Below are 13,658 nucleotides of genomic sequence, written 5' to 3' on the forward strand. Positions count from 1 at the left end.
AGAACTTTTAAAATAATATATCAAGTAATTTTGAATATAGTAATCTGATTCAATATTTTCATGGGATAAATTCTAAGGTAAAAAAATTACAAATAAATCTTAAACTTTATTTAGTAGGTTTATTATTAGCAGCAGATGTCTAGCCAGGGTAGATTACTTTTATCAGACCAGCCTCTCACCAACAACTACTAGAAGAGCTAGAGAGGGAGAAAAGTCTATCTGAAGGCATCAAAGATTTGATGAGCTAAGATTGCAGAGAGAAGGGAAGTACGGTGAAACAGTAACATAGAAGACAATAATTTCTTCAAAGCGCTGAAAGAAAATAATTGCTATCTAAAATTCTATGCCCAATAAAAATATCCTTCAAAGAATGAAAGAGAAATAAAGATATTTTCAGATAAATAAAAACTGAGAGAATTCATCACTACCAGATCTGCATTGGAAGAAATACTACATCTAGATGAAAAATTATCCCAGATGGAAGCGTGGAAATACAGGAAGAATTGAAGGACTCTGGAAATAAATGATAAATATGTTGGTACATGTAAATAAATATAAACAAAAATGTTTCATTGGGTTTCAAATATAAATAGAATTAAAATGCATGTTAAAAGCAATACAAAAAGCAAAAGAGAGATAAATAAGGTTTAAAGTATTCAAAGGTCTTTCCATTGTCTGGGGAATGATGGATGTACTAATTTACATTACAGTTTAGTAAGTCAAGGATGCATGTTATAGTCTCTAGGATAAGCAATGAAAGAATTAGAATGTGTAACTAACAACATAATAGGGGTGAAAATGAAATAGGAATAATACAAAAGAAACCAGGAAAAGATAAAAAAGAACAAAGAATAGATATTACAAATAGAAAACAAAGATTAATATGGTACATTTAAACCCAAACATATCAGTAAGTACAGTAAGTAAGATTAAGTACTCCAGTTAAAGATTTTCAGACTGGATGATGAAAAAGCAAAACTCAAGTATATGTTGCTACCAAGAGATACATCTTAAATATACAGTTATTAAAAGATTAAAAGAAAAAGAATGCGAAAAGATATACCATAACATGCTAACAATAACCAAAAGAAAGCTGGCATAGCTCTTTTAATATTGCTAATAATAATTTTGGTATGATAATTTTGAAACAATTTTATGTATTCTATAGGATGAAACAATTAAGAATGTACTATTATTAAAAGCCAAAATTTCTATTATACACAAAATGACATAAAATATTAAGATATTAAGAAAAAATGTTTCAACATTAAATTTCAATTGAAAACATGAAATCCTGGCACTTTGAGAGACTGAGGTGGGTGAATCCCAGCACTTTTGAAGTCAAAAGTTTGAAACCAGCCTGGATAACACAGACTCCATCTCCACACACACACACAAAAAGGTGTGGTGGCATGTGCCTGTAGCCCCAGCGACTCTAGAGTCTGAGTGGTGGGGATTGCTTGAGCCCAGGAGTTGGAAGCTGCAGTAAGCTGTGATCATGCCGATGCACTACAGCTGGAATGACAGAGCACACCTTTGCCTCAAAAAAAAGAAAAGAAAACATAAATACGAGTTCATGATTTTCTTAGCTCTAGCCACAAAAGACCCTGGAAGCAACAACACCTCAATAGCAGTGAACACACACAACACACAACACACAACTCTTGGTTTCTCACTACCATTCCCCACTAAAAGGTAACAGGGCTTCTTAGAAAAATGTCTGATTCCAGGCACGAGACAAGGAAAGTACAGGGTGAGCAAGACAAATCTCATGGCAAAAAGTAAAGAAATGCTCAAAGATAAATGGGGTCATTAAAAGACATGGGAGCCAACTTCCTGCCAGCCAAATGTAGGATAATTTGTACATCTAACAGAATAATCACTGTAATTAAATATAACATACTGATTTTTTTTCAAAATCAGGAAAAAAAAGAACATTTATTCTTTAAAAAAAATGCCAAATAACATATATAGAAGGAATGGCAGAATTAGAAAATCACCATCCTGCAACCTCCAGTGTAATGATGGATTCAGGCAAGGATCATCAATGGAAGTGAAAATCAATCAGTACAAGGTTGTTGGGGAACAGGATACTCATATGCTGATGAAGTATCATCCCACAGATAATCTACTGATTCCAGTGGAGAGATATGGTGGTCACCAACTTGACTAGTGATCAAACTTAGCATCATTAATAGTGGGATGGCCTTACCATCTGAGGTTCCTGATGTGATGTATCACCTATGAAGTATTCTTGCAAAAAATATTTATCTGAATTTATTCAAATCTTTCAACCTAACTCAGCTTACCAGAAATAAAGAGGATAGAGAAATAAATGATATTACCAAGAATCAGGTAAGTCTAGAATCTATAAAACTGGCATGGATTCTTCCACAAAAATCAAGGCATGACAGATCCAGAATGTGATACATTCTGCAACACAATTGGCTTAAACTCTAAAAAATTCAGTGTCATGAAAAATATTTTTTTAAATGCAAGAGTACTATTCTATATTAGAAGACACAAAGGACATAATGTCCAAACAGTGTATGAACTCAGACTGGGGTAGGGGAGGGGGAGTTATAAGAGATTTTTTTGAACAATTGGAAAAATCAGAATATGGACTGGGGCCGGACATGGTAGCTCACGCCGGTAATCCCAACACTTTGGGAGGCCGAGGCGGAGGGATCACTTGAGGTGAGGAGTTTGAGACCAGCCTGGCCAACATGGAGAAACCCCATCTCTACTAAAAACACACAAAAAAATTAGCCAGGTATGGTGGTGGGCACCTGTAATCTCAGCTACTTAGGAGGCTGAGGCAGGAGAATCGCTTGCAACCAGGAGGCAGAGGTTGCAGTGAGCCGAGATCACGTCACTGCACTCCAGCCTGGGTGACAGAGCAAGACTCTGTCTCGGGGGGAAGAAAAAAAGAATATGGACTGTATATTGGATATTACTGAATTAATGTTAAGTTTTTAATTGGGATAATGACGTCATAATTTAGGAGAATGTCTTTAATTGGGAGATACTTGCTAAAATAGGAGTATCACGATGTCTGCAACTTACCTTCAAATGCTTCAGCAAAAACAGACAGGCAGAGAAAGCAACAGTGGCAAAATTGTTGAATCTAAGTGGAAGGCTTATGGATATTAAAAACCTTAATCATAAGACTTAATAGTCATAGAGGATGAAAGACGACCCATTTTTCATGTTATTTTCACAATTCTAGGGACCTCCCTGGAGGTGCCTTAAGTACTACCGACACCCCTGCTTTTATCTGGTTCATACACTGGGATTTCACATAAGATTTTATTGAAAAAAAAAAAGGTTTCACTGTAAAAAAGTGTTGAAATCAATTCTCTGGCCAAGGTCTGCCAATATGCAGCAGGCATCCATAGGGCCCACTATAGATATTGCTGGTCAACCAGAACATTCATTCTTGCTCAATCTAAACTTAGCATCTCATCACAATGTGCCAGTCAGCCACTACCAGTTAGTAGTAATTGGTACTTGGAGTGAGACTTTCTTGTTATCTCAGAAATAGACCATGATAGAGCTGTGTACTTGAATCACATTGTCTTGGTGCCTCATAGAATTGTTTTCATTCAATCAGGCATGGATTTTGTTCAACCAGTTTTACATTATAAAAGACAGTGGTGTAAAAGTTGATGCTGAATTTATTGTGAGGATGATGTTGAGGATATTCTCTAGTACTTGATCCACAAGAGAAACCTCTCAGGAGTCAGTCTCAGTATTGTGAGGAGCTGTGAGCCTCCTTATCAAATGGTTTGCTTTTTCATTTATGGACATTATGAGTCTTGTGGCTGAATGTTTACCTCTTGCTTTGTCTGCTAGGAAACTCAGAGACAAATTGGTAACCTCATGTTATACATTTTTGAGAACTAGTAGTACCTCTGTATTATCTTATTTTCCCCGCTATTCTTTTCTCTTTATCAATTTTCTTTGTCTATTTACTTTATCTGAAGGTATAGTCTATATCTTTGCAGAGCACTTTGAATCTTTTTGAATTATTATGTGCTTAACTACATGAATAAACAGTGTTGGCAGTTCAAATAGAGAGTAAGAAAAACTTGCAAAGAAAGAAAATGCAGGTCTTCCTGGCAGACTTGTTATGGTGGATCAAAGATCTCTGGCTTTACTCAGAAAGTGGTAGAACCAAAAACAGAAAAGAGGAAGGAAAGGGAAAGAGAATTACATACATATGAAGCATTAGATTTTAGAGAAGTTGATTTTGCAGTTAGATATTCAAGTGGAGATTTTTTTTTTCTTTTTGAGATGGAGTCACTCTGTCGACCAGGCTGGAGTGCAGTGGCATGATTTCAGCTCACTGCAATCTCTACCACCCATGTTCAAGTGATTCTCCTGCCTCAGCCTCCCGAGTGGGTGGGATTACAGGCGCCTGCCAATGTGCCCAGCTAATTTTTGTAGTTTTAGTAGAGATGCAGTTTCACCATCTTCGCCAGGGTGGTCTTGAACCCCTGACCTCGTGATCCACCCGCCTCGGCCTCCCAAAGTGCTGGGATTACAGGCGTGAGCCACTGCACCCGGCCTCAAGTGGAGATTTTTTAGGCCACTGGGAGTATGTTCTAGAATTTGAGTCAAAGACCCAGGTTGGTAATGTTGATTTGGGAGCTATCGACATTGAACTAATAGTTGAATCCAAGAAGGGTTAAAATATTCCCTGGTGAGGTACAGAAACAAAAGACCCTTTAAGCATAAGTGGCATGAATAAAGCTAGAATTAGGGGTTTGGAAGAGAAACAGTACCTGCGATAATGAAAAGGAAATTGGTCAAGGAAAAGAAAAATCATAATAATATTGCTAGAGAAAGTCAAGGAAAAATATAATTGCAAAGAGCAGTATCAATAATGTTTAAAAATGGAAGAAGATGCCAAAATAATTGGTTGTTTTTTATTTGAGAGCAGGATCTCGCTATGTTACCCAGACTGGCCTCAAACTCCTGGGCTCATGCAATCCTTCCACCTCAGCCTCCCAATAGCTGGGACTGCAGGCACGAATCATCACACTCACCCGCCCAAAACAATGATGATAAACAAGGAAAGGGCTGCTGGCTTTATCAAGGAAGCACTGTTGACCTGTGAATAGTGGGGCAGAGTAACATGGTCCTGATCTGAGGAGGAGCCTCTGCATAGCTCTCTGTGGAATTTGCTAGTTATCAAATCCAATTTTAAAGCCATATCTTTGAATTTGTATTAGCTTGCTTCACAAAGTAAATCTACGTCTTCAGTGTTCTATCATATTACAACTGAATATTGTAATCACTGACACAAGAATTTTAATGCCTCAGTAATTATGGTCACATGAGTAGAATCTAGAATCTACTAATTACCATAAAAATTCTAATTCTGGGTTAAAAAATGTGATAGGAAGTGAATGAAAATGGATTTTATATAGGACCATGACAGAACTTATTTCCACCATTCAGAAACCACATTCCAGCAGAAGGCTTACCTTCTCTATTCTAAAGTATGCGCAGGTCTGGTTAAACTTGCTTGCCACCGTGTTGTACTCAGGATCACTAGGTTGCAGCTCCACCACACAGAAATTGTGCTGCTTCATATCACTCCAGTGTGCAGGGATGTCAACTGCAAAGGAGACATTTGAGGATGCCCTCGTATATTCCCAGTACACTCTGGAAAATTTAGTATCTGTGTTCTTGTGTTACTATCTTCCAATGCTAAGCATTCAAAAAGTTCCTTATCTTTCTAGGAGAACGCTTTTCAAAGCATGAACGACAGACAACCGACATCAGAACCAACTGGAATGCTTGTTAAACCAAAAAAAAAGGAAAGCCACAGATCAACCGAATCAGCATCTCTGAGGAGCAGAGCCTGTGTATCTGCCTCCTAAGTTTGGATCATACTACGATTTGAGAAATGTTGGTGCAGTATAACTCATCTGTGTTTTCTGTTCAATCTCTAATAGTCACAATCTAACAATAAATTATTTCCCTACAGTGTTCTAAGTAGTTACTGTTTTGTTTATGCATGGATTTTTGCCAGAACTCCTCACCATCACCACCACAGGCACTCCATATCTATTTTTTCATTATTCTTCATAGCATCTTTAAGAGGCAGTTGGGTGGCAGATTTTGCTATGTGATAGGCTGTGGTGACAGCTCTGTCTTCTCCTCTGCTAAGCAGAATACCATATGTGATTTATTATTTTCCAAGGGTTGCTCAGAGTGTTAGGAATCTGTTCACACTGATCTCACAAGAGATAAATATGGTGTAATGGAAGCTAATTTACTTGTTTTCAAGGGGGACTTAATCTGGTTTGAAGGTGGGAATGGCTGCCTACACAAGACAGGCATTCCCTTCTTGGAGAGTAGATCTGGTCAGAGAATCTGAAGCCTGCTTCCTGTCATGTGCGTCAAGGAACCTTTTGCTCTCGGTAGAGGTGACTTCTGGGAGAAGTTCCTACAGGCTCCCGATCCTCCCTGGATTATCAGTCAGACACAGAGAGGGCCCACCCTCTGACCAGGCTTTCCTTTCTGTTTTTCCCTTTGCCCTTTTGTTCTAGAAAATCTTGGGCCATCACTTTTCCTTTAAGCCTATGGTTTTCCTTCCCCTAATTGATGCAGCTATTACCTCCTCAGCACAACTGGCTTTTGGAAGCTTATAAACTGTAAAGATGGGAACAAAGGTGAGATTTGACTATTGTTACCAAGAAGATAGTCATCTTCAGGCTTTTGGGTACATCCATTCTGGGTTTTCCTGGCCATAACCTAAGCACTTTAAGCTCAGAGGCCACATTTTCTAGTTTATTTCATTAGTGTTACATGAATTTTTTCCTATTTGAAATTCTGATGTATATACAAAATAGTGTTATGCCCAAAGTAGGTGTGAAATAGTAGATGACAAGTATAAATGTTTAACTCACCTTCGGATTTCACAAGGCGCTGAACAGATAAACTGAGGCCCTTTGCATCTGTGGCAGTGTATGTGTTCAAGTTCACTGTATAGTGCTGATGATTAATTTTGACATCCATAGTTTTTTTCTTTTCTCTCCTTGCATCCTCTAATTTCAGATTGGTTATTTTGTCAAAACGACAAAAAGTGTTATTGTCATTATACTGCCATTCTATAAACTCACTGATACAGTCTGCCCGGGATTCCTGTTCTTTGGCCAGTCGAACTCTCTTGATCATTGCCTCAATTTCATCTCTAGCCTGCATCACATCTCTGCTAATTCCCAAAACCTTAATCAAAGGTCTCTTATTGTCCAGGGAAATGCTAATATTTAACTTCTCCTGCAGCTCTTTCAACTTCTGATACTCCTTTTCATCAAAGTATTTGATGTACTCATCTTCACTGGTGTAAGGACACTGTTCTTTTTCAATCAGGTCTTGCAGCCAGGAGATAGCTTGTTCCACACATGTGATATTTTCACCACACACCCGAAAAGTTGCTGATTCTGTTTTCTTTTCCAAAACCAAATGATTCTCTTTTTTGGGAGATTGCTTTGAAATGCCCAAAAGTGCTAAAAAGAAAAGGAAGATTAGGTGTTTCCCATGTGACATCAACGTTAGGAACATGCATTTCATAAAAGCAAACAACTAGGCTGGGCGTGGTGGCTCACGCCTGTAATCCCAGCACTTTGGGAGGCTGAGACGGGCGGATCACGAGGTCAGGAGATCGAGACCATCCTGGCTAACACGGTGAAACCCCGTCTCTACTAAAACTACAAAAAACTAGCCGGGCGACGTGGCGGCGCCTGTAGTCCCAGCTACCCGGGAGGCTGAGACAGGAGAATGGCGTGAACCCGGGAGGTGGAGCTTGCAGTGAGCTGAGATCCGGCCACAGCACTCCAGCCTGGGTGACAGAGCAAGACTCCGTCTCAAAAAAAAAAAAAAAAAAAAAAAAGCAAACAACTCACATGCAAGTTTAGACATCATAGACTTTTGGGAAGAAACCTGAGTCCCTTCTCTTTTCTTCATGATGGCATAAAACACATCCAGTACTTGAGGCAGAAAAATAACAACTTTAACTTTTTTCACAGATTTGGCTGATCCTTTCTGGACAAAGTCTTCAATGGCATCAATTATGGCTTCAGCAACCTTTTCTGGGTCTTGTTTGGCATTTCCTGGAAGAGCAAATAATAAAATTGCTGAAGGACGAAATGACCTAAGTGGAAGGCTGAGGAATACATTAGGGTTTCCAATGCTCAGAGAATAAATGCCCACTCCTCAATTCTTTCATCATTGTGGAATTTTCTAACAAAGCATCAGCAAACACTTTTGAAGTCCTAGATGCAATGAGGGTTTTGGTTCTAGGATGTCAGGAAGCCCACAGCCTGGCAATGAACAAAGGACCCAGAAGTCTGACTTTTGGTGTCTGACAATCATATCTACTCTATTCAGCTGATCCTAGCTCATTATGTTCCTCCTCTCCTATTACAGAGCACAAGCAGCTTTTCTTCTTAACTCACTAGTGTCCTCAAAATTTCATAAAAAGCAGATGCTAATATATGTTGACATAAAATACTTTCTAAAGATGAAAACCTTTTTTTGGATCAGTCATCACTTGATTTTATGTATGTATCCTTATTCTCCCAGACATCTCTGGGAACCTAATTTAAGCTAAGCAAAATTTAGTAAGACACCCAGTGCTATAGGCTATTTGTTACAATCTATAATTTTTCAGACACAAGTTATCTATAAGCCTTCAAGAAGCCTTTCCCTCCACACTCAGTGAGATTTTAGCTGACCACCAGGATTCAAGGTAGCTACCTGGAGCAGTGTGTTTCCTATTTCCAGCATACTCCATATCCTCCTTCTCAAGCCATGAAAGTGACAGCCTAGGTAAGATCATGAAAAGTCCCTTTCCAGCCATGGGAACAGTCCCATGTGAAAAACAGCTGGCAAAGTCACATGATGGGCAATGTAAAAGTTCCTTGGCCAAGCTGATGTGACAGACTAAGAGCCCACCTGGCTAATTGTTGTTGATGGTGCCCACCACTATTGCAGAACAAGAGTAGGCTCCTTCGACTTGGTTATGCTGACAATTGTGGGAATGTAGACAAATCCCACATAAAATTAACCAAGGGGGGTTATTCAAATCTTTTTAAATCAGATGATCAGAGAAAGAGGGAAATTCTCTTTTGCAAAGCTGTAATTTTCCCATGGTATTTGGAAGAGTTTATATGGACACGTTCAGTTACATTCATTCACTTTCAAGAAACATCTGCCATGTCCTATCACTGGCTAGGTACTCACTAGGCACTTACTAAAACACAGATGATGTGATATGTGGGGATGAGCAGGTGATCAATTGGTGAAATACGGAAAATTGAGGGACAGGCTATGCCAGATAGAACTATGTAATGGGTGTATGTTTGACCTGGCATGTATGCAGAGCAGACCTAGTTTTGAGGAAGATAAGTCTGGAGGGGTGTGGAGGAAGCATGGAGTGGGGAGCCTAGGTCTAGTTAGGAGGCTGTATTAAAAGCTTAGTCAAAAGGCAAGAGCTGAACAAAAAGAGGAGGCCAGAATGAAGAGTAGGGATTGAGGAGCTATTCTGGAAGTAAAGTCAGGAGGACATAGAGACCAGCTGGGTTTTTCCTTAACCTTTCCCTCTCCCTCTTTTGCCATACACATACCTTCACTATATCATGGTTCATGTTGTATTGCAGTTGTTTGTTTGCATGCCTGTCTCTCATACTGGGCTCAGTGCTCTTTGTGAACTGGATCCTTTTCTTAGTTATCTTTCTATCTCCAGTGCCTAAACATGGTGCCTCGCAGATGCGGGCACTCAGTAAACGTTCAATCAAATAATTCCTAAGCTAATGAAGATCAGAGTGATGAAGAGAGTAGAGTCAAGGACTCTAGATGGAAAGTGATGTTTTTCACATGATTGGAGATATAAGAGGAAGGGCAGGTTTGGGGAGATGACAAGGAATGGGAGTTTGGAGTCTGCGCTGAGCTTGAGGTGATCACAGGTATTGCTGACCACCTAGTCTCTCCTCTTATGCAGGTGTCCCTAAGGAATAGGGAGGAGGCTCCTTTAACTGCCGGAGGCTGTCTTGATCACAGTCTTAATTGAACTCATATACACCACTAAAAGAGAAAGCTTTCACATCTATCAGTCTCAGGACCAGCTCAGGTGGTGATAAAGACAGGTAAAGAGGACACGCAAGGATAACCCACTAACCCTGATTTATTTGTGCAGACCAGCAATGCAACCAGGTCAGTGGAAGAAACGACAGGATTGCAGTAGCCCAGAAATGCTCAAATGTGTACATATTTATACAAAACGAAAACTACCTTCTTTCTTTGTTTCTTCTTTTGACTCTACCAGGGACTCCTTTGGGAAGGTCTGTGGCACCCCTAAGCTGCCTGCTTTCTCGGTCCAAATCACTTGAAGGTGGAAACCCAAGACTAGAGCTCAGAGAAAAAAGCAGATGGAGACAAGAGACTGAGGAGTCATTGGTGGGTGTCCATAAAAGATAAGTAAGTAGAGAGATGATAGATAGATAGATAGATAGATAGATAGATAGATAGATAGACAGATAGATAGACAGACAGATAACTGCTAGAGAGAGATAGGAGAAATGTTGGCTAATCTGCTAGGAATAGATGATACTCTAAGGGGAATGAAAACAAAGGGATCAAAAATTATACTTTTAGAAATAGAAAAGTTGTAAAATAGATATAGAATTCTATCTCAGAACATTATAAGGAATGGTACAGAATTACAGATATGGGTCAGAGGGTTAGAAGAAGGCCCAGAAATTGACAAGGAAGGTTAAGTTTCTTGAGGCTAACATTTTGGAAAGCCTAGAATGCCAGCATAAGAGATTCAAACTTAGATTCCCGAGCAACAGAATGACAGATCTGATGCTGACTATTCTCGCACTGGAACCAGGCAGCTCCGTTCACTTCAAGCCTAAAAAGGCATGCCTCCCCTGACCAGCTCTCTGAAGGAGACCAAGCAGGAATTCCTAAAGAGCTCAGAGAACACCTATGAAACAAAACTGCACATTCTGTGCATGGACCCCAGAACTTAAAGTATAATAATAATAATAATAATCATAATCATAATAAAGCCCACCTAACTAATGATAAATCCAGAGTGCCATCCTTATATATGAAAAATCACGCTGTCACTACATAGTTTTAGGAAAAGAAGAAAACCAAAGAAGCAAGTAGGCTGAAAAGAGGAAAGTGGAGAGTTGAGTTTCTGACCCACTAGGTTCTGGTGACTGAGAAGCTTCTACACAGAAATGCCCTGGGGCAAAGTGACACAGCTGACTGTTGAGCTGAAGCCTGGAAGTGTTCCTCTGGGAATCAGCTAGAGTGAGGTGGAAGTTGTTGTACTAAGATTCTCCACGGAGAGGGGAAAGAGGAGGAAGCTAAGGGTTGCATAATGGAGAATATGTAGGGAATGGAAAAAGGTGAAGTAACTGAGGAAAGAGAATGAGGGATGGCCTTTCCACTCTCTCCCTTCTCTTCCCCGCCTTACTTTCCCTTCCCTTCTTTCTATCTCTCTAACATTCTAACACTCTCTTCAGTTTCCTGCGTTTTGTTCCTCTTTTACTCAAACTATCCACAGGCTTTGTCATTCCCTTGGGAGTTGCTTTATGGGGAGGAAGCTGTCCACTCCTAGCTTAATGGTTGCTGCCCTGGGTCAGACTCAGCACTGACCACATTCACACTCAGCTCCAAATGGAAGGGAAAGTAGACGCCTTGGGATTTAGCCTTGACAGCCAGAGGCTACAAACCTGTCCCAATGGCTGGGAGGCAAATTGATGAGTAGTTTTGTTTTTCACACTCCTGCAAAACAGAGGAAACTGAACTCTTGACATCATTTCCACCAATTACATGAATGATATTCTTGCACTTCAAAAATCCACCTCCAGTGATTATATAATCATTTTTGTGCTGCTGAGCTGGGAAACACAGACAAAAAGATGCAAAATTAGTAGATGTTGAACCCATCATTTGTTTAGAAAGCAAAATGTGTAACTTGGCAAGTAAGCATTTTGTGAATAAAAAACTCCTGAAATACTATCTTTGATGGAATGGTATGACTTTACTTTTTAACTGTGAGATTACTTTTCACTTCTAAGTCTCTGTGATTGAAATTCTTTAGTAAAATGTATCATTTTAAAATTAGAGTGTTGTCTCCCCAACCCCAAGTCTTTCCTCAGCCTCTCCACAGCCTCCCATACAATTACAACTCCGGACCAAAAAATAGAAGGTGCCTTACCTTGCTGAGAACATTCCATTTCTACATTTTGTCCAGCACATTCTAAAATTGCTTTGGAGACCCCTACATGAGAAAATCAAAATGATTACAAACATGAGTAAAAAACCACTATGGTATATTTGGATCAGAAAGATTATCTAAATGCATTCTCCATTATCTGAGGAATACTCTAATTGGGTATTGCTGATGACAAAGAGGAAAACTTCATAAAATAAACATTATTAATTATGGAAAACCCTGTCAACATAATTTAGAAGTTATTAATTAACAAGCCAAAGTTATAAAAACCAGTTTGGCTACAGAAACCCTCCTTCATGGGCATCTACCATTAACTATTGCACTCATCAAAATTGTACAAGTACCTGCTTTGAGATTAAATGACTTTGATGTGGAATTTACAATCACATCTGCCTCTTCTTTGGTGATATCTCCAGAAGCCACCTGGAAGATGATGGAGCCAATCTTCATTTCATGCACACCTGAATCAGGGCTAGAAACAGTCCCATAAAAACCTGAAAAGAAAAGAAGTAAAGTCAATAACCAAGTCAGCCACAGCAAGAATGACTTGGGTATCCTGCTCACATGTGGCCCTCTTGTGTGTCTTCCCTCTCTCTCTCTTTCTGTGACCTCTGGTCTTTAACCTGGCCCTGCCCCTCAGCCTCAGTGATGATCTGTTTAAGAAAAAAGAATTAGAAAATAGAATCCCTATCAAACATGAACTCTGGTGCTGGCCAAGGTGAAATTAGTCTGCTATAGCCTATCTCTCCCATTGATTACAACTAAAAACAAGACAAATACAAAAAGCCACTACCCAAGAGCTCTGAAAAGTTACAATAACAGCAGACAGATTGAAGAAAGGAGCCAAAATTTGCAGAAGCAATCTGCTAAGGGGGGCAGTTTTCCATTTTGTTCGTTTTAATATTTTTCCTCTTTTCTCTCCCAGCTTTGACCCAAGGGTGGCCCTAGTCTCATAACATAATATTTTAAATGCCCAGTCTATATTCCAAAATTGTTTGTCATATAAAGAACCAGGAAAATTTGATCAACCCTTAAGAATGAAGAAAATCAATAGCTGTCAATCCAGCCAGGCACGATGGCTCACGCCTGTAATCCCAGCACTTTGGGAGGCCAAGGTGGGTGGATCACTTGAGTCCAGGAGTTCAAGATCAGCCTGAACAACGTGGTGAGACCCCATCTCCACAAATAATGCAAGTATTAGCTGGGCATGGTGGTGCACAACTGTAGTCCCAGCTACTTGGGAGGCTGAGGTAGGAGGATCACTTGAGCCCCCAGAGTTTGAGGCTGCAGTGAGCTGAGATCGTGCCACTACACTCCAGCCCAAGTGACAGAGTGAGACCCTGTCTCAAAAAAAAAAAAAAAAAAAAAAAAAAAAAAAAAAAAAAAAAAA

At 39.6% G+C, this 13,658-nt stretch overlaps 1 protein-coding gene across 1 annotated transcript in view; it reads right to left on the reverse strand.

Annotated features, from left to right (window-relative positions):
* The window catches only part of PARP14 (poly(ADP-ribose) polymerase family member 14), a 52,245-nt gene that overhangs the window by 4,213 nt on the left and 34,374 nt on the right, over nt 1–13,658 (reverse strand). Inside the window, exons 10-15 of the mRNA XM_017855357.1 lie at nt 12,613–12,762; nt 12,251–12,313; nt 11,763–11,930; nt 7,920–8,126; nt 6,924–7,523; nt 5,493–5,626 (exon numbers count right to left, since the gene is read on the reverse strand). Of these exons, the coding sequence (XP_017710846.1) occupies nt 5,493–5,626; nt 6,924–7,523; nt 7,920–8,126; nt 11,763–11,930; nt 12,251–12,313; nt 12,613–12,762 (1,322 nt within the window). The remainder of the gene's footprint in view (nt 1–5,492; nt 5,627–6,923; nt 7,524–7,919; nt 8,127–11,762; nt 11,931–12,250; nt 12,314–12,612; nt 12,763–13,658) is intronic.

Source organism: Rhinopithecus bieti, unplaced genomic scaffold, assembly GCF_001698545.2.
Source record: "Rhinopithecus bieti isolate Rb0 unplaced genomic scaffold, ASM169854v2 scaffold_39586, whole genome shotgun sequence".
Taxonomy (NCBI): Eukaryota; Metazoa; Chordata; class Mammalia; order Primates; family Cercopithecidae; genus Rhinopithecus; species Rhinopithecus bieti.